General features: G+C 34.3%; 6 protein-coding genes across 7 annotated transcripts; 2 read left to right on the forward strand and 4 right to left on the reverse strand.

The window, feature by feature from the left end:
* Window positions 1-47: 47 nt before the first annotated feature.
* On the reverse strand, window positions 48-2,014 carry LOC18035141. 2 transcript variants are annotated; one of them, XM_024179148.1, is made up of 6 exons: window positions 1,900-2,014; window positions 1,492-1,569; window positions 1,296-1,396; window positions 1,055-1,200; window positions 782-863; window positions 48-567 (listed from the first exon to the last, which is right to left on the reverse strand). In XM_024179148.1, exons 2-6 carry the CDS (start codon window positions 1,532-1,534, stop codon window positions 454-456), a joined length of 486 nt encoding a protein of 161 aa, XP_024034916.1. In that variant the 5' UTR covers window positions 1,535-1,569; window positions 1,900-2,014; the 3' UTR covers window positions 48-453. The 2 variants fall into 2 exon arrangements, with proteins under 2 accessions (XP_024034916.1, XP_006422552.1); XM_006422489.2 differs by having other exon boundaries at window positions 1,888-1,999.
* A 361-nt stretch (window positions 2,015-2,375) lies between these two features.
* On the reverse strand, window positions 2,376-4,348 carry LOC18033808 (serine/threonine protein phosphatase 2A 57 kDa regulatory subunit B' alpha isoform). The gene is made up of 2 exons (XM_024179149.1): window positions 3,035-4,348; window positions 2,376-2,934 (listed from the first exon to the last, which is right to left on the reverse strand). Exons 1-2 carry the CDS (start codon window positions 4,340-4,342, stop codon window positions 2,587-2,589), a joined length of 1,656 nt encoding a protein of 551 aa, XP_024034917.1. The 5' UTR covers window positions 4,343-4,348; the 3' UTR covers window positions 2,376-2,586.
* Window positions 4,349-4,597: 249 nt separating this feature from the next.
* LOC112096167 (probable polyamine transporter At1g31830) lies at window positions 4,598-6,292 on the reverse strand. Its single transcript, XM_024179150.1, has 2 exons — window positions 6,279-6,292; window positions 4,598-6,076 (listed from the first exon to the last, which is right to left on the reverse strand). The coding sequence occupies exon 2, from the start codon at window positions 6,028-6,030 to the stop codon at window positions 4,618-4,620; it is 1,413 nt and encodes a 470-aa protein (XP_024034918.1). The 5' UTR covers window positions 6,031-6,076; window positions 6,279-6,292; the 3' UTR covers window positions 4,598-4,617.
* Window positions 6,293-8,993: 2,701 nt separating this feature from the next.
* LOC18034826 lies at window positions 8,994-10,017 on the forward strand. Its single transcript, XM_006422491.2, has one exon. It carries the CDS (start codon window positions 9,326-9,328, stop codon window positions 9,821-9,823), a length of 498 nt encoding a protein of 165 aa, XP_006422554.2. The 5' UTR covers window positions 8,994-9,325; the 3' UTR covers window positions 9,824-10,017.
* Window positions 10,018-12,172: 2,155 nt separating this feature from the next.
* On the reverse strand, window positions 12,173-14,871 carry LOC18034205 (pentatricopeptide repeat-containing protein At4g35130, chloroplastic). The gene has a single exon (XM_006422492.2). It carries the CDS (start codon window positions 14,709-14,711, stop codon window positions 12,279-12,281), a length of 2,433 nt encoding a protein of 810 aa, XP_006422555.1. The 5' UTR covers window positions 14,712-14,871; the 3' UTR covers window positions 12,173-12,278.
* A 1,851-nt stretch (window positions 14,872-16,722) lies between these two features.
* LOC18034683 (probable inactive histone-lysine N-methyltransferase SUVR2) lies at window positions 16,723-21,078 on the forward strand. The gene is made up of 8 exons (XM_024179025.1): window positions 16,723-16,929; window positions 17,124-17,496; window positions 18,537-19,477; window positions 19,620-19,882; window positions 20,489-20,555; window positions 20,628-20,678; window positions 20,787-20,889; window positions 21,048-21,078. Exons 1-7 carry the CDS (start codon window positions 16,723-16,725, stop codon window positions 20,880-20,882), a joined length of 1,998 nt encoding a protein of 665 aa, XP_024034793.1. The 3' UTR covers window positions 20,883-20,889; window positions 21,048-21,078.
* The last annotated feature ends 323 nt before the right edge of the window (window positions 21,079-21,401 follow it).

Consider the following 21,401-nt stretch of genomic DNA (forward strand, 5'->3'; position numbering starts at 1 on the left):
ACGAAATTATTTGAATATATAGACCTTCGATTGCCTTGATTATTTGGAGGTTTGTACGCAAAGAGTTGAAGACATTGCAGACTATGAGAGGAGATTCAGCCCAGTAAATTTGGAACAACAAAACACTGATGCCATTCTCAAATGCTTCCATTTTTACCTTCCACCCCCCACAAATACAAATCCCCCTGGCCCCCGCGAACAATATACTAAAAATGTATGAAGAATGATAAAGTTTATGATAAAACTCATATACAAAAGCCTCCAATCTTTGAGTCGATTCTTAACAATGCGGTGTTTATGATAACTGTCCCAAGTAGCTCAGCTTCATCTTCATACATACGTCAATTTTCTGCTTCACTGATAAAACTCTTTAGGATCTTAGCTCATTCTGCTTACTAAGATCTGAGCAGTCAAAGTACAACCAAGATCATACATTGCGAACAGATGCTCATTTTATGGGGTTCTTCTAAGAAGTAAAGCCAGGATAAAGCTAAGGGCAGAGTCAACAGATGATAGTGCAACAATTAGCAATGCTACAAGAACAAGAGTGAGAGTAGCAGTCTTCAGCTGCATGAAATAAGTAAAACCTGGATTACTATCTCGATTTGCATTTACCTTAATCCAAACTTCAACAGATTGACACATGGTATATAAATTGACTCAAAAATATGCCATATACAACAGAATTGGACATGCATATTGATGCAGTAATCAGCTTATATATTGCTTAGGAATCATTAGTTCAAAACTACAACATGAACTTCAAAACAACCATACATACCGTGCTCTGAAAGCCTGGCCACTCTATGTGCTTGAGCTGACTAGGCTGCCCAACCAGAAATAGGAATAAAGATTTCAAAGCCCTAGAAAGGAGAAAACATTAATTAGTTGACACATACTACCTGTATCCTTTCTTCATGATCAACAAATGGATCCAATTCTTATGCAATTCACCAAATGGGAAACAGTATACTAATTATGAATCGACCACCAGACATCCAAAATATATTGAACGTGACTAGGAAAACAATAACCAAGCCTGCAGCAATGTTACCAGATGATGTCCTTGACGAGACTTAACCAAAAGGGCTCCTCAGGTATGTCATCATTATAAGTCAATTGGTTATAATCTCTCCCCACAGAATTAACACAATTGTTGCCCAAATGGTTTGCAAGAGGATAACGAAATCCTCCAAGAATCTACAAAGAACGAAATTCAAAATTCACTAATGAGAACTTAGACTCCACTCGAATACAGAATTCATGACCATAAAAGCAAGAAAATTAAAAATTACCCTTTCAACGGGTTGAATGGCACTGTAATCAATGAATCTTATCCTATTACATCTCCCAGCTTCAATAGGTAGTTTTGTACGCTGACTAGAATGAATCAAACCTATTGACATGGAGAAGCAAATTATGCAACATTTCAATACAATAAAATTACAAATCGTAACAAATAAACCAGAAAAAGTCAGATAAAGAGAGAACCTGGACAATTAGCCAGCAACCCAGAAACCATAACCATAACCATTCTAGCGTCTACACCAACTCACTCAATTTCATCTACTGCAACATAATCAAAATATAAACTTCAGCATCTCTCATTAACTATTTCTCGTACATGACTCACTTAAAAGGGAATGAAAAAAGATGTTCATTTTTTAACCAATTTTGCAAGAAGAAAGCTCAATTCAATGATAAAAATAACTTTTTCAACTAGGTTTGCAGGAGTAGAGATGCCCAGATAGGCAAAAACGTTTTTTTTTTTGGTTTATTTACAATTTTGCTTTATGAAATCAGAGCATACCCAAAACTTCAACCTTGGATAAAGCAAAGTGTTTTTCGTTATATTCAATTATGGGAAAACATCAAACAAAAACGCACCGTTTAACTCACTGACGAAGTCGTTGGAGATGGCCGCCGGCTGTTTGCCTCTGAAGGAGCGCGAACGGCGGGAGGAATTTGAGAATAAATACTATTGGCATACCAATTTTAGAATTATGTCCTATTTGGACTAACGAAATCACGAAATTAACCCTTTTAAGTTATAGAACAAAACGCACAGGCAGCACAGGGTGGATTGAGCGTTAAACGACTTGTCGTTTAATTGTTGTGTACATTTCACCAAGGATTTATAATTGCTCCGTCATTTAACTTCAGACCTAGTTATCTAATCTTGGTACCTTTTCGTTCAATTTTTCTCTTATATTGTAGATTGCTACTTGCTAATCCCATTTGTTAACAAGAATTTGGTGGTGTGTGTTACAATAGTCAATTAAATCTTGAAAGATGGTATAAAAGATATAGGGTGTAAACTTCCCTTATATAAACCGTTTTCTTTCTTCGTAGGCTTGATCCCAGTTATTGGTTTTGCATGTTTGACCTTCTAAATGAACAAAACCGGCATCTCTTTAGCCGGCAAATTACATTAATTATTTTACATGAACACTAAATTGTCGCATAGAATGATATAACAATAAGGCTTCTGTTATATTTAATATATTTAGTTTCTATAATCATGTTAAAGCTGGTTTTGTTCTGAAAACACTCAAAGGCCAGAAAATAGCATTATGCATTGTTCTTTCAATGAGGAACACGTATATATTGCTGCGGTTGAAGGAACTGATTCTGTTTCTTTGCTGCAGCCAATGTTTCAATTCGTCTCCATTTCTCTTTCCTCTTCATCTCTTCTTGTCGAGCTGCGGATTCTCTGATTTCAGTGGCTTCCAGGCATTTGGAGTATAAATTTGGATCCATTTGTTCCAGCATTACTTTGACATTTTCTGTTAGTTGCTTCACACTCTTGCTCCAGTGCAACTTTAGGTTCTTCTCCATGCCTTCAACTATCACTGGGAATACATCTTCCAGCGAGGATGATACCATTCTCACAAACTGCTCATTGTTCCATACATACAGTGCTCTCTCAGCAACCTGAATTAGAAGCAATTGAGACAACAAATGATTAGAGATATGTTAAATTACTTTGAGAAAGCCATACAGAACAGAAGAAACTTTAGCATTTTTTGGTAACCTCTGAGTTGCAACTGTTCAAGCATTTTGTTATTTTGGTGCATAAAGGCAGAGCTAGCCTCCTATACTGAGCCGGGTCTATGCTGTCAACCAGTTCTTCAAGTTCTCCAATAAGCAAAACCTCCTTCCGGCAGTTGGTGACCGGCCAATACTTTAGAATCCCTCTAGCAACAAGCCCACCGAGTGCAGGCTCTTTCTGCACAAACTGAGAAACACAATAAGCCAGCTGCCTGTGATAAGCCTGCATTCCCTTAGACTTGTGCAAGGGAATCAGCACTCTTATTAGGAAGAGCTTGTGCTCTTCCTTGAGTGGAACTGTGAAACCATTAATGATACTTCCCCATATCTCAAGTAGCTCACCGATGCCACAGTGCTTCTCTGTCTCGAAATTATACTGCAAGAACACATCGTTCATTGCTTTCCTCATGAATGATCGGTAAAAGGTGAACTTGGCATATATCCGGTGATATATATTCTTCAAGCTGTCACGTTCTCTCAGGTCTTCGGATTGAAACAGGGAGAGGAGATTGGTCAGGAAACGATGATCAATATAATCACGAAGTGTCTTGGGATCCACGTGGAGGACAAGTCTAAGGAGAATATCATAAACAATCTGCAGGTGTGGCCATAAAGGTTGAGGACTGGAAAAGAGTTCTTCATCCTCAGGTAAATCCCCAGTGATGGGGGTACTTATCGGAGGAGGCAGTGGCCGGAAGAGATTTGCTGATATCATGGAAATGAGATGCGATAGAATATAATCGTCCAGTTGTTTTTTCGGTGACTTTGTGATGGAAAGCAGCTGCAAAAGCTTGAACCGCTTGAGGTCTTGCTGTTCAGGGGACTCTGAAGGATCAGTGAATGTGAAAATAGTGTTGCAGATAGAGATTGCAGAAAGGATTTCCTCTTTTTCGGAATCATAAGGAGATTGCAAGCCATTGTTATTAGGACTGGAGTGATTGCTGCCAGAGTTAGCCCTGGAATCTAGATCAAACAAGTACTGAAGAGTAGATGATTTCTTCTTTGAAGAGGCTACAGGAGAGCCTCTGACGCCACCCATTTTCTTTGTTCTATGAATGATGAAAAAAAGAGAGAGTGTTTCTGTGTTTTGTTTTATCTTTATTTCTTGTGGGTCATGAAAGAAAGGCCAAAAGGACAGCGGTGTTTTATAGACGAAAAGTGTTGTAATATCCGATATTGAGCTCCTATGAAATTTCTCCTCCCAAGTCATATAGAAATGTGACAAGTAAAATGACAATGTTATAACTAAGAGATCTTCTTTGTTCTTTCTCCTTACCTCGGTGGACGCCATGTGGATTTCACTGGGTTTAGTAAAATAATAATCTAAACAGCTTTCTGCAACTCAGATGGGGACATCAACAAAAGGACAACACTGATTGTCATATTCATCCAGTGCAACAGACAATCAGACATGTGCCTCACCACCCTATCAATCTATGCATTATGAAACTAGGGGCTCTCCATAATAGAGAAGAAGTTTTAAAATTCACAAACATAGCTTATATTGGCATAGGAAAATCGCAAATATGACATTCAAAATTTAGAACAGAAAAAAAGTTCAAGCAGTCATGATTCATTGTGTTGGGGATCGGCAGATGCAGAAAGGATATCTGGAAGATCTGAACTCATAGAGAATCTGAACCATTGCCTTTTCTCAGCATAAGTCATACAAGGCTGAATGAAAAACCCAATCAAAACAGCAATGACGCTAATAGCCATGACTTTAGGAGAAGCAAGTGCTAAAACCACTAAAATCAACAGAGTTGGAGGAATGCATAAAAAAATTGCTCCCACAGTTCCTAGAGGTACCTTATATGGACGAATAGCTTCCGGGTACTGCATTCGTAGTTTCACGAATGCTATGAATTCCATGATCATTGCAAAACAGTATAAAAAGTTCTCTGCTGCTACAATCTCTTGGAAGCTCAACCATGAGAGCAATATCACCCCAGAAGCAGAGAATAAGATCCCTACTAGTGGGGTTCCATACTGAGACCGCCTGGCAAAGATTTCAGGAAGCATTCCACGTTCTGCCATTCCCAAAAGTTGGAAAGAGTCGCTGCTCATTTCAGCTATAAACATTCCCATGTTTGACACAGCAGAAGCCCCTTGGATCCAAGTTCTCAACCATACACCTCCAATCAATTTAGCAATAACTGAGAAATACCCATCAGACCACAGCTCCCGATGAACAGGAGCTGCTCCTGTGCCAATCAAAAGAGGGAAAAAGTACGCGAAAACAACCAGTATCAGTGCATAGAAGAGTGCTCTCGGGAGAGTTTTTCCTGGGTCTTCCACTTCTCCAACAAGCGTGCTAATTGAATCCCAATAGTTCAAATTCCAAAAAAGAGTGTTCAAGTACAAACCCCAGTTCACATTCTTCAAATCAACCATACACCATCTCCAAGGCTTCAGCCTAGGAATTGCAATAAGTCCCATCAACGCAAAAGGAACAAGCGAAAACACTCCTAATACTATAGCAACCCAGCCAACAATAGTTAAACCTCTATAGTTCATATAAGTAAGAGCCGTAGTCAAAAGCAACACTGCTACAATTCTCGGAAAACCTCCTTCTAAAGCCGGGATTGCGGATTTAAGATAATCAAGAAACAAAACCGGATACAATGCATTATCGATAACCCCACTCAGCCATTTCATCCAACCTTGTTGGAAACCCCAATGAGGACCTAAAGCTGACGCAACCCAAACAACATATCCACCATTTTCAGGAAACATAGTACCCATTTCAGCAGTAATCAGGGCCTCCGGAATGCTCCATATAAACGGAAAAAACAGGAATCCGATGAGGGCTAACAAGGGACCTGCTGCCATGACACTATCCTCAACACCAAAGGGTCCACCAGAAACCTCATAAAAGATGAGAAAAACTAGAGGTATAACTGAAACCTTTTGAAACCTCTCTAGCTTGGGTGATGAATCTTCACCTAATTGTACATAATGAACATTGTTGGACTCCATCAATGGAACAAACTTTTGTCTATCTCGTTAATAGATTTCTCTTCTTCTGCATGCAACATCAGATAATTAATAAACGTAGATTTAGACAAACGCGACAATTCTTCTCATGTTAAAGATTAAGAAAAATGAAGCCGCCCATCGAATAACATTCATAACAGACATAGTGTCACAAAAGCATATATAAGACAATCTAATTAGTTTCACTAATAGAATAAAAACTTATTTAGACCCAGAAAAGATAAATGCACCTGAAACGTTGTTAATGTCGGTATGAGTTTGATGACATTTCATGTCATGTCTCAGTCAATGAAACAGGAGGCATAGATGATGAACAAGTGAGAAGTGAGAAGCTTCGTTTAGTTGTCATGTAATGTTTACGTGTCGAGTGTTGACGCATGAGTAGCCATCTACGCGTCCTCTTCAAATGCAACGTGTCACTGTATTAGATGTCACGTGGTCACGTCGGGCTTTGGCAATTTTATTCTATAAAATGCCAGAAAGGAATTGCATTACCAAAATTTCAGAAGAAAAAGTCAAATGCTTTCAACGAGGAGTTACTTATTATTATGGGGATTCATTGCCGGATAAATGTAAATTTTTATTTCTCGTGGAAAAAGTTCGAAATTACGGTTTCATTTATATTTTTCACTCTCCGTCGTGTATGTTACTTATCTATCAATTTTGACTAAATTAGGACAATTTTTTTATTAGTATTATTTAACTCAATAAATTATGGGAACTTATTAGCAAACTTTTTTTTTTTTACCTAAAATTTACTTAGCAAATTAGTTTCTTCACCTCTTCGGGTAGAAAACATACCATATGAGCAGATATTGAAACGTTTGTTTAGATATATTAAAAATAGATATAATTAAACAATTACATGTATGAATCTATGAGAAGATGAATCTCTCTCATAAAAAGAAATATATTTATGAAAATTAATTAATAAAATTAGGTGCTTTATATGTATACTCCCAATAATCACATATGCTCGTTTATGTTTACGTATAAAACTTGCATACTTCATAGTTGATATACAATTAAAATGGATATAGAGTAGTAGAGATAGATATGACATATCATACAAACTTAATTTGCATTCGATACCATCACTCTTTAGAATATTATTTTCTAATATTTAAACTCTATAGTTATCGAGAATGTTAATATATTTGGGGCCCGTTTTGAATTATTATGGGAGGCTCAAAAGTAATTTTGAAATGTAAAAAAACTAATTTTACTACTTAGTAATTTTTTTTAAAAATAACTTTGGTAAAATCATTCCATTCTAGAGCAGATTTTGAAAAGATGAGAATGACTAACTTTTCAAAATATGATTTTAAGAATCAGTTTTATACTTAATACAATTCCATATATATCCTCATATATATCATAAAAATTCAAAATTATTCTTGTTAATAAAAAATAAAATCATTAACTTTAAATAGATTATTATTCTTATTACAATTACATTGAGATAACAAAATAAAAAATAAAATTGATGATATAAAAATTTATTTTAGTTATCGATTATTACATAGACACAATAAAAATATATTTTATATACATTTTTATAAATTTTCAAATAAGTGTTATTCGATATTATGTCCAATTTAATCATTTACATTTCAAATAAGTGTTATTCGATATTATGTCCAATTTAATCATTTACATTCGTACAATAATTTAACAATAAGATTTACCAATACATCTAATTACTTTTAAAACTCACAGCACTTTTAAAAATAAATTTTACCAAATATTTAATTGACTATCATCACAACTGATTATTTCTACAATAGCTAATACTAATTATTTTAAAAGGTACAACATTACCAAACTTGTTCTTAATATCAATTTATAATAATTAACATCTTGCGTAATTGGTGGGTTTAATTTCAATCTTATAACTCACCAAATTTGACTTCTAACCAAGATATTTGTGTCGACCTTCTATTTTGGACAACCATATTCAGATTTCCATTTTTTTTCTTAACTCATATGGTTATTTTTTTTTAATAAATGAGAAAAAATTTATTATTAAGGAAAAAAAGAAAGAAAAATTACAAGTAACAAAAAGATACATAGATAAACCCAAGCATCTTCTAAAAAGTTCTTCTAAAAAGAAAACTGGTGGATAATCCCACCAGGTGAAAGAAATATATGATAATCTCAAGTTTGTCAAAAAATCAACAACTGAATTCCGCTATCTGTATATATGAGAACACCTAAATTCCATCTTCTTTAGTAAATAAAAACAATAGATTCATTTATTGCGAAGAAGATAAGGAAGCTTATAATCTTAATTAGTGAGGCACGAGGGCGCTGTAGAAGAGTCACTCTCTAACCATAACCAGCGCCAACCATTATAGAAGGCAACCTCAGGATAACAGCAAAAGATTAAAAAGAATGATAATGTTCTCCTTATGCCATATGTTAATTGTGTTGTGTGATAAAATGCAAAAGATTGAAAAGAATGATAATGTTCTCCTTATGCAAGATGTTAATTGTGCCGTGTGATTCATAAAATTAAGATTCAGACAAAAAAGCTACTCAACTCACTTAAGAAAGTCAGCAAATTTGCACACAACCATTGGTTTTTTTTTTTTTTTAATACTGTTATACAGGTATTATAATTAATATTTACAAACAGATTCTACAATTGAGACATTATTCGTGGCATGTACTCCTCTGAAGTATTGTAGTTATTACAATTAATATTTACAAATAGATTCTACAATTGGAACCTTATTCGTGGCATGTACTCCTCTGAAGCGCTGCTTAAATTCTTCAAACCCTCTTAAATATTCGAGAGCTGTCCACTCTTCTCACATTTCGTGAGAAATAGACTGACTGAAAATATGAGTGGATAGACTGATTCCACTCAATTATTTAATAATTAAAGGAGGATTGTAAATAATCCCAATAAATATTTGTATGAAAGCTCGAATCCTTCAAAATTATAAGTGAAAGGACTCTCACACTGGACCAAAAGCCTATTGGTACAACCATTGGTTCTTTAATTACAATAATTACAACTCCCTCCTAACTACAAAATCTATCTCACTAAACACACACTCACTCCAACTTAAAAAAAAAAAACAACCTAAGAATCAATGACAAATCTGTGTAAACTATTCACTCTCAAAACCTCCAAAAATATAAATATCAAACACTCCCTTCTTAAAAGAAAAAAAAAATCCATTTTTTTCATTCTTTATTAAGAATTAAACTTCCGTTTAGTTTTCTTTTGTCTCCTTCATTAGCTCGCAAAAACCTATCTACCATATTCATGGATGAACATATCGTTAAGGCTCCAAACACGAACACAACGCAAAAGCTAAACACAAGTTTAGACCACGATTTGTCTTTAAGCACTTGTGCTTTTTTCTTAAGCAGCAACGGTTTATCACACGATGATGATGATGATGATGATGATGACGACAATCAGTTTGAGATATGTGACATAGCGACGATAACTGTAGAATCAGTAAGCTACACAAGCCTGAAGGACTTGTTGCCGTTGTCACCGTCGTCGGCGGCGGCGATCACGTCACCGACGAACAACTCGAGCTGGCACGAGATCCCCATCAAGAACCCACTTGTAAAACAAGCTGCTCTGGCTTACTTGCAGCCTATGTCCAGCCCCCCGGAGGTTGGCGGTAGCAGAGGGTTTTTTGGTAAATTCAAAGACACCGTGTGTTGCTGCTGTCAATGTGAGTGCTTTGGGTGGATACACGATGTCGTTTTGAGGAGTTTGAGAGATGAAGATGATAAGAAAGTCGACTGAAACTTTAGAGATCTTTTATTGTTTTTTGTTTGGAAGTTTTGGTTTTGACCCGTGGATATTGGGTCAATTTGTAAATATTGACTCTTTTTTTGTTTTCACTTTTCACTTACGTGTTTTTCTTTTTAAATTTTGTTTTATTCTATTCTTTTTAGTCGGTGACGCGTAAGTAGACAGACAAAATTATTGAATACAGACAGCCATTCTTTTCTCACTATAATTTTTTAACAGCTCTGTGGTTAATTTGTTTATAATTTCACCACAGTAATTGGCTTTAGGTGAATTGTTAGCTCAAGTTCTCTTTAATTTACCATGGTAAGATCTCTTCTCTATTAAGACAGAAAGAGTTATGATCCCTATAAAGGATTTATGTTTCTTTTGTAAACATTTACAAGTGCCGGATATATATTGGATGTATTAGGGATATACTTTCAAATTATACTCTTCTTTTTCATGGGTAAGCCTTGGTCTAATTTCTTTTTTCTTAGGCACCGATTTTTAAAGGGTTATTATCATTTCACTACTTTAAAATTTGTCAAATATTAAATGACTATAATAAGTATTGTTTTCTATCATTTTTCTATTATATCTTTATAAAAATATCATTTTACTACTTTTTCGTTATAACCGTTAGTTGACTAGTTAGTTGACTAACAAAATACTAATTTCACCCTTCATGATTAAAAAAAAAACTTGAAACTTATTTACAAAATAAATTTGTAATATATTTATTAAAATGGATATAAAATACCAACATAATTCTTTTTGATGGAATTATGATATATGGATTACAAATTTATCTTATTATTATTTTTTTAATCATGAAGGGTAAAATTGATATTTTGTTAGTCAACTAACGGGTTAACTAACGGTTGTAACGAAAAAAATAGTAAAATGATATTTGTTGTAACAGAAAAATAGTAAAAGATATTTTTATAAAGATATAATAGGAAAATAATAGGAGACAAGACTTGTTGTAGTCATTTAATATTTGACAATTTTTGAAGTAGTAAAATGATAATAACCCATTTTAAAATTATATTTTGCACGCTTGTAGACTATGCTGTGTATAATGATGTGATGAGATAGTCTCATTTGAGATTTTCATTTTAATACAATAAAACTTCGATAAATCGATAATATTAGGATCGTGTAAAATTTATTAAATATTAGAATATCAATAAATTGATGAATTATTAATTTATGAACAAATTCTTTCCATTTGTAAAATATGATCACGTGTATAGTATTTATTATGTTTTGTTTGAATAAGAATTAATTTTCTTACATTGATAGTAATTAAACTATTGTAGAGTTTTTTTTTTCTATATTAAAGATGACATATGGAACCCATCTTACGTTTGTTGCAAAACAACAAGGTAAATTAAAATTTTACATTAGAAATGAGATTTAATTTCAAAACAATTTCAAGAAGCAGCAAATAACACTAAAAACATATTTTACAAATGTCACACGACATATCACATTAATTTAATTTCAAATTAGGTAATTATTAATTTATTTGGTAAGTGAATGCTATAGAAAATATGATTTTTTTTAAAATTATCTTATAAATTTTTCGAATTATCAATTTACTACTTTGATCCTAAGTTGGGACTAGTAAAAACTATTATTTAATCGAGATTATCAATTTATCAAATATTAATTTATAGAGATTCTATTATATAATCATTATTATTTATTATGATATTAATGTTACTAATTTAACATTTTTCAATATCAATATCATCAAATTTGAACAATGGGATTCTTAAAAATCATAGTTATGCAGTTCTTCGCTATGCCAAGGGAAGGGTAAGGATGCTGTTTCACGATGTTCGCATATTCTGATATTTATTGCTTTGCAGCTTAAAATGGTTGATCCCAAAAACACATTCTGATAGCCTGTGCGTTTACGCGCCTCAATGCAGTTGCTGAAATTGAATTGCAGATTCTCGACCTATTTATCAACTCATTTAACAAATAATAGTTAGCTTTATTATAATTTTAATGGGTGAGGGTGATGAGCTGATAATGCAAGTCATGAAGGAAACTTCAGCAGAGTTTCAATGAAGCTTAGGTGTCAGTTTAAGACCATAGTTCCCATTGACAATCTTATCTTCCTTTCAAAAGGTGATTATGGTTAATTTAGTTGGTGAACTTTCATTTTCATTGGCAAAACTTTCTGTTTTTTCAATATTTGATTGGTTCCCTCTTATCTTTTATATGCATCTCATCGGCTTCCAGATCCTCCACATGCTTCAATTGATTCTAGATAAATAAAATTCGAAAATGCATACATAAATGGAGAGAGGAAGCTGGAAGAATTTTTAAATTCTATTGCTCCTTAAATGAAGTAACATATGATTTGAGTGATGTATATACATAGTTGGTATTCTATTTTCTCTCTTTTTCCTTTTGTCCGAAAGATTCTGTTCTAAGTTTAACATAAATGCAGTCACCAATAATCTCCACATGAGCAGCAGCCATTTCTGAAGTGGTGAAAACATTTAGGATCTCTAACTATTAGCTCTCTTTTAGTGATTTCTGAAATCTTCTTCACGGCACTGTGGCAATCTTCACATATTCTGGTGTTGTTTCTAACAAGAACTGGGTTCCCAACACTTGTCGAAATCAAACCGAAAGAAATAGCTAGTCTTACACTGTGATGCTGTGGTGATTTTGCTCTATTTTTCATCAAATGTGCCGGGCTGAACTTAGAAACATTATGAATATAAAAATCTTCCCCTATCTTCCTTAAGAGAATATCCAAGACATTATAAATCAAGTAAGTTTTGCTGTGGGACCTGTCTTGATTGATGAACCTGTGAGTTTCACCATTTTTCTCGAACATGCTACAGCCAGTTGTTTTCTTCAGCCCTTCTTTCTCCATAATAGCTTTAATCTGCTCTACATCTTCCCACCTCCCAGCTTCAGCATACATATTAGAAAGCAAGACATAACAGCCTGTATTATCTTGTGCTGAGGATAAAACATGCCTTGCTGCAAATTCAGCTGAGACTATGTCATTATTTTTTCTGCTGGCAGTCAGTAAGGCACCCCATATCCTGGCTGTTGGGGCTGATGGCATTTCTTCGATGAAACGTTTGGCTTGGTCGAGGTTCCCAATACGACCAAGAAGATCTATTATACAACCATAGTGCTCAATTCCAGGAACGATACCATAATCCTTTCTCATTGAATCAAAGTAATTCCATCCTTCATCCACCATGCCAGAAATACTGCAAGATGATAACAGGGATACAAAAGTACTCTCATTGGGTTTTATGCCCTTTTCCCTCATCTCAGAAAACAACTGGATGGAGATTTTCCCCAAGCCATGAATTGCATAAGCCATAATGATCACATTCCATGAAACTACATCCTTACCCATTATGCCATAAAAAATTACTCTCGCAGTCTGGAGGTCCCCGCACTTTGCATACGTATAAACAATTGAATTTGAAATATAAATGTTTGAAACAAGCCCAAGTTTGGTGATAAGAGAATGGATCTGCATACTATCACTTAATGTGGCTATTTCAGCATAGGCAGGTAGGATGCTTGCAAATGTCATTGCATCTGGCTTTAAAGGTTCACTCCATAGGTCTTGAAAAAGTTCCATGGCTTCTCTGTTCTGCCCATTCCGTACATAAGCAGCAATCATGGCATTCCATGACACCAAGTTTTTCTCAATCATGCTTCCAAATAATTTTTCTGTCATTTTCAACGCCCCAGACCCTGCATACATGTCAATTAAAGCAGTTTCCAAAGCAACATTAGGGAGAAACCCTTTTCTAATGGCGTAGCCATGAATTGATTTACCCTCCAAGAGAGCTCCCAATTTCGTGCAAGAAGGGAGCAAGTTAATAATTGTAATACAATCTGGATTCAGATTATCATCCTCTAGCATCTTTCTCAAGCAAGAAAATGATTCAAGAAAATGAGCATTTACCACATACCCGCCTACCATAGCATTCCAAGCAACAATATTTCTAGGAAAAATCATATTAAATAATCTCTCAGCATAATCCACCACACCACATTTACCATACATATCAACAAGGGAAGTTTGAACCATAACATCCATTTCAAGCCCACTTTTGATCACTTGGCAATGAATTTCCTTACCAATTTTTAGACAACCCTCAATAGAAATTGCACCAAGAGCACTTATCAGACTAAACCTATCATATCTCAATCCACAATTTTGCATTTCTTTAAAGAAAACCAACGAGCTTACGCCATCACCAACTGAACAATACCCACCAATCATAGAATTCCAAGACACCGTGTCTCTGACAGGCATTTCATCAAACACTCTCTCGGCACACTCCACACACCCAAGCTTCATATACATAACAATAAGTGAATTACAGACATAAACATCCGAATTCAATCCACTCTTAAACAAACTCCCGTGAACTTTTTCTCCTTCACTCAAATACAATAACCCCGCGCATGCTTTAATCACAAACGGGTACGTAAAATAATCAGCTTTGAAACCTTCACACACCATTCTATGATGAAATTCTACAGCTTCTTGAAACAACCCATTATCAACAAATCCTCTTATCACAACATTCCAGATATAAGTATCTAAGTAGCTCATTTTGTCAAACAAGTAGCATGCACTTTCCATAGACCCTGAACTAACGAGCTCTTGTAGAGCTCGAGTCTTAGTAATATTTCGAGGTCCAATGGATTTTTTTGAAGTAATTGTTTGATTTTTGTGTATATGAGTTGATTTTGAGCTTCTTGCATTGGTTTCAAAACTAGGGGTTGGATTCGTTTCTGGGATTTTGAATTGCTTTTGTGAGGGGTTTCTGCGTGTGGGTGAGTTGGAGTTGAAGAAGTGACTGTGAATAGCTAGAGGTGCGGGTGTGGCCATCTTTGGGCGGTTTCAAGATTTCGAAAAATAGCCGTTAAAAATCATCGCATGAGGGTTTCTCTGCTTTGGCGGGGATCATCGGGTAACCGTTAAACTCTTAGTATTGTAGATTTGCTGGTTCGTGCTGATAAATGTTGCAGTGCACCTACTGGATCTTACCCGTCCAATTACTGTTGACTGTGACACCGGGCCGTCAGTTTTCATTTTTTATTAATTTATAAGGATCCGAATGAATATTATAATTTTGTAAAGCCATATACTGGCCAAAAACTTACTCATTTTGGGCCAAAATGTCTTTTCCTTTTTCTTTTTCAAATTATATGACACTATTGATTATATTACAACTTATATTATATATACAATCACACAATTATAAAGACAAGGTTATATTAAAGAAGAATTAAACCTTTATAATTGTTTTAGGGGATTTGAACACTTACTCTCACACATTGTGAGTGTTCTCCACTAAGTAAAAGGCTTATTAATGGCTAAAATCTTATTTTTATTCAACACATTATCAACGATAATATATCCACGGTATTGAACAAATATTCACAATAAAATGAGTTTAATTCTTAATGGTGTAGTGGATTTAAATTTAAATATGGGTAGGAATTTATCCATTGTTTAACATAAACATGGCACAAATAATATTCATATCAACTTAGTCAAACCTTAACCTACTAATTTTATGTCAATCTTGTGTCAAATTGCTACCCTTGCATGTCATATTTCTATGAGTTTATTGTAACTACCTGTGTATCATGCAAGCATGCATGATGCATCCATCAATTTATTTTAACTATCTACATGCCGTGCATGCTATGGTGTCCATTCATTTACTTATAACTTTAAATTTTGCATTGATCTTTGTGAAATGCAATGGTTGGAAATAGAAAAATTAAATAATATCTTTTGACTTTGAATATCTACCATTGGATTGTGCAAGAATAGATGATATTTTTTAACTTTAAATATCTACCATTGGATTACACAAGAATAAATAGTTTATGTTAAAATTTTAAGTAAACATAACTTGACTTATTATTGGGACTACCAATTTATTTAGCAATTATAAACTAAAATAATCACATAACAAGTGTTCATTAGTTATTAATTTCAACTTCCCCTATATGTGACAATCCTATTCCAAATCAATTACGAAATAATACAGCAACTAAAGGAAAAAAAAAGTTGCATTTCCTAATACAAGTTAATATGAGGCAAATAATACTTATTATGGTGAAAGGAATTCACCAATTAAGGTACGTGAATAATATAATACCCTTAAAAACCCTAAAAATTGCCGTTATTCACTTGAGCATAATCAAAGGCGACCATCTTTTCTTTCTCATACACAATGATATTTGTAGTGTGCGACTAATCAAATATAAGTCTACGAGTAAGGAGGTTTTAATCGTTATATATAAGACAAGGAATTATTATAACCCAAGATTATGAATTTTTTTTTAAATTTTTATAACTGTTCTATTGGCTTTTCCTGATAGTGGTCGATAAACCCTTCTTCCCCAATCATTATTAATTGTCAAGAACGATAATGGAGTTCTGCTGATCATCGGAATCTGGTCGCATGCGCTCAGATCTTCGTGTACATGCAATAATTATTCAATGTAAGTAATTAAATAATGGCTGTAGCCAATAAGCACATATCCTTTTTGCACAAGTTATAGTACCAAAATCCCCCTAGAAACCCTAGTTTTTTAGTAGGAAGTTTTCTTAGAGATCAGTAGTAATAAACAAAGGTTTTGCGTGTCAAATACCACAAAACTCTAGACCTCTAGTTGTTATGGGTATATAAACCCTAGAGCCTAGAGTTTCTCTCCTAAATTTACTTGTACGTAATTGTTAATTATTGCTTCTTCTGGTACTTAATACTTTTTTAATGTTAGATTTTTTATTGTTTTATTATTATTATTATTATTATTTCTTTTTGGTGGATGTTGTAGAGACTAGAGAGTGAAGAAGCAAGCATTTTGTCATAACTAGCGACATGCCATTGAATAAGGGAAAAATAGTGAAGGCTTGTGAGGACATGAAGAGTTTGTATGGCATGCCGGAACCGAAAGTGAAGGCAGCTTTGAGTCGTCTTCTTAGAATATATCGTGACGAATGGGGTTTTATTGAAGAAAATAACTATGAAATTCTCTTCGAGAACTGCATGATAGAGGATGAACAAAAACAAGAAGAAGAAGAAAAGGTATATATACACTCACTTTGTTGCTTTATGTGATTCTCTATATTCGCAACAACTGTGGATTAAAAGCATTTGCATATTTTCGATTCACTTTAAATGACTTGTGTTAATTTCTCTCCCTCTCTCTCTCTCTTATATAAACATGTGCTTTGAATGACTTGAATTTTACATGCTTATGACGTTTGGCATTTGACAAGAAATCAGAATTGAAGATTGTACAAGCATTGTTGGATGATAGTTCAGAGCCATTATTAAAAGGACATTTAACAGATCACAGTGATGAGCCTTCAACCTCTATCAACAAAAGTGAAAGATCAGCAATATGCTCATCAGAGGATGCGGAGGCTGTGATTGAAGTAAAGAAACCTGTTCAATTATCTAACCACAAAAGAGCTAGGGCCTCGTGTTCTGAGACTGCTACACGAAACATCAAAGGAAAAATCCCAGAAATTGAGGAAACTGCTTGTACAAGAGCATTAACCATTGATAATACAAATGGATTGTTCTCGTACGACAGTTACTCTCGTGAATTTTCCCAGGAAGCGCCTCCTCTTGCTGTTAAATATCCAGGTATCTACCCTACAAATTTTGTTTATGGTGATAATTGTTGAGACTTGTTTTAATGCTAATGTCGAGCTGTTAACCATCACCTTAAGCTTTTTTCTCTATCATTGTTTAAATCAAAGGTATAATCTCATGTTTGATTCCCTCATATGAAAACTCTATCTGTCAGGTTTTTCTTGAGTCCATGTTTTATGTAGTATTTGTTAAGACTTTTCCCTAATTAATACTTATGGTGGACCTTTTGTATTTGACTAATTCTTTGGGTCAAGCGGTGTTTTTCTACTACATGGTCAGTTCAATTGGTAAGTTTGTTTGAACGGTACAGAAAGTTTGGGATTTGAATCGGCTCGTACATATGGGGAGCTAGTGTATTTAGTTTCTGTCAACATAACAAAATACTTCAAATAATAAAAGCGTTTTTTCTCTAACATGATATTAGAGTCAAAACTTCATGTTTATTTTTCTCTGTGTGAAAACTCTTATTTTTAATGCTCTTCTTTGAATGTATGTTTCAAATGAGAACGCCGGTTGAGACACTGTTTTTAATATTGAAGTTGGTCTTTACTCCATTAACTTTTGGGGTCTGAGTGGTTTCTCTTACAATAATAAACTTTAGCCATTAGGTTTTGTATACCTCTTCAAGTGTAATAACTAAGCAGGTAATTAGCTAAGATTTCGTAGCAGGTAAATGTTTTATAAGATTGAAGTGTCTGCATTACTTCCACTGTAGGTTGACATACATGATGGAGGTATATTTAAGATTGAGCCATATATTGTGGCTTTTAATCCATATTTGTTGCGGTATAAAACCACTACATGTCAAATGTAAGTGCTTAAATATTATTGTGGCTTTTTATTCTTTAGTTGTTATACGCCTTCAAAATTTTTGGAAGCTAGATTGACATTGAGAGTAATTCTTTTAGTGATGCTTAGAGGTCAAACCAATTGATCTTATGATTTGCTATTAAGTTGGTAATTTGTTATGCTACGTTTTGTGTTCATTCAAGATGAATATTTAACAAACTTGATATGGATGGTTATTGCAGTGACTGGTGTTTCTTATTCAACTCCATTGCAACTTGTTTCATCCAACAATGGAGAGGCGAAACTCTCCATAGTTTACAACTCTGTATTAAACAATTATAAACACTTTCCAAGTTCGGATGTATTCTTGAAAGTGGTTGAAGATAAAATTTGCAAGAAATATGGAATCACAGATCCTAAGTTTCGCATGAAAAAGCTAATGAGGGAATTATGCGAATACTTTTTGGCAGTGGGCGCTAATGTGACCAATAGTGATCTACATTTACCGCCCATTCTTGATACATCACATAAAATTGAAGCAGAGTTTGAGGATAATGGCAAACATTATCACCAAAGCAACTCCAAAAATCAGCCAAGCTCTCCAAATGTTGACGATTGCTGTAGTAAATTTGTGAATCCTCCATTTAACGTCACCAAGAATCCCATTTTTGTTGAAGATATAACCCGAGGAGAGGAAAAACAACCAATTTCCTTGTTAAATGAAAATGGAACATCGGAGCTGCCCAAGTTTTTGTATATCTCAAAGAACACAGTTTATAAAAATGCTCATGTGAACTTTTCACTAGCTCGAATAGGTGATGAGAATTGTTGTTTAAACTGTTCAGGGAATTGTCTGTCAGCGCCGGCAAATTGTGCCTGCACTAGTGAAACAAGGGGTGACTTCGCTTATACAGCCGCAGGACTACTGGACGAGAAGTTTTTAAGAGAAAGTATTGCTATAATTAGGAGGAAAAATGATAAAAAGCATCTTTTTTACTGTGAAAATTGCCCACTTGAAAACAGATTGGTGAATGGTAACAGGAACCACAAAAGAAAGAGATCTGTAAAGCCATGCAAGGGCCATTTGATGAGAAAGTTCATTAAGGAATGCTGGGCTAAATGCGGATGCAGCTTGAATTGTGGAAACCGTGTTGTTCAGAGAGGTATCACAGTGAAATTGCAGGTAAATATTTCAGCTCTTTCACTTCTGCATTTTTTTTTTTAATCTTAAGTTATGAGTAGCATATCATTAATTGAGGCTTGTGCACAATAGTCTGCACGAAGAGTTCGTGTTTATTTATAGTGAAGCTAGCTGTTGTTGTCAGGTGTTCCAAGCATCTGAAGGGAAAGGATGGGGTGTTAGAACTCTTGAGGCATTGGAGAAAGGCACTTTTGTTTGTGAGTATGTTGGCGAAGTTGTAACAAACCAGGAACTAGATGAGAGGAATGAGGAATTTTCCGGTGATCGGCATACATATCCAGTGTTACTTGATGCAGATTGGGCTTCTGAAAGATTCTTGAAAGATGAAGAAGCTCTTTGCTTGGATGCAACGAAATTTGGAAATGTTGCAAGGTTTATAAATCACAGGTACTTTTGTCACACTTTTGAGTCAATGCTTTGTGCATTTATTTTGACGAAGAAGGACACATATGTCCTAATATCTTTTAATTAATTACCGATCACACCCTTAACGTTAAACCTGTAATAGAAAAATATAGTTTATAACTTTATGGTCTTTTAATTACTACTATTGTCAGTTTCATAGCATGTGTTTGTCAAAGGAAGGAACAATTTTATTTGGTGAAATTCACATTTTATCCTTTAATAGTAAAGTAGGAACAACTAAATTATAATGACAAGGATGCACTAGGTAATTAAAAAAGAGGTCTGGTTAAGTTGGATTAATTCCACAGTAGAGCACTTCTGGTGACCGTACGATCATTGAAATAAATATTAAATTTGTACTTATTATTATGATTTAACAGTCATCATCAGTACTTCACCATAGAGCTTGATCCAACTTAGCTATTGTCTTAAAAAAGATTTGAGACTTGAGTAATAAATATGAGGAATATTACAGGCCTATTAAAGATCATTCTCCATTCTTTATTAGAAAAGTTTTGTTTTTGTTGCTTAGTTACCACTTAATTTAAACTTTTTTCAACATGTATATCTATGTGTTACAATTTACAGATGTTACGATGCTAATTTGATCGAGATACCTGTAGAGATAGAGACCCCGGATCATCACTATTATCATGTATGTAATCTCAGAATTTCATTGTTTTTCGTTGAATCTTATTATGTAGAAGATAACTAAAACTTTCTACAGGTGGCTTTTTTCACAACAAGAAAGGTCGAAGTGAATGAAGAATTGAACTGGGTAAGTAGATTTTACCTCTTAGAGTGTGCATTATTTATCATGTGGTAATTGAAATGTTTAATTCTGTCTTGATTCATGGTTTAAGATTCAAAATTCCATTGGCCGCAGGATTATGGTATCGATTTTAGTGATGAAACCCATCCAATCAAAGCATTCGACTGCAAATGTGGAAGCTTTTTCTGTAGCATGAAGTCACAATCTTAAGTTTTAAGTAAATCTTGTTCTTTTGTCTTATATCTGAATGGAACTGAATTGCTGAATTGCTGATCTCAAAAAATGCCCTCTTCGTTAAAGAATTAACCTTTGTTCTGCACACTATGTCCGTTCTTGCTATAGTAAATTGGTACATAATCGTTATTTCATCTTCAGGAGTCCATGTTCAACTACACCGTTAAGCCGTGGAATCGCTTTTCCAGCAGATTACTCATCAAAATTCTGTGATTTATCTCTCTTTTGTAATGCATTATTCTGTAACCTTCGAACCCCATTTTAATTTTTCTAGTTTAAATCTGTGTGTTTATTTATCAAATTCTGTGCCATTGAACCATATCTTTAGAGCTTCCAGAGATAATTATCGTCAGCAATTGCAAGGGTTGGTTATTTGACTCTTTAATTTGCATTTTTGACCTGCTAAATTTATAATAGAGCTGAGCTCACAAATAGCTGGATGGAGAATGTCTAAAAAAAAAAAATTGCTTTTACAAAATTATCCTCGAATTTAAA

Source organism: Citrus clementina, unplaced genomic scaffold, assembly GCF_000493195.1.
Source record: "Citrus clementina cultivar Clemenules unplaced genomic scaffold, Citrus_clementina_v1.0 scaffold_8, whole genome shotgun sequence".
NCBI classification, from domain to species: Eukaryota; Viridiplantae; Streptophyta; class Magnoliopsida; order Sapindales; family Rutaceae; genus Citrus; species Citrus x clementina.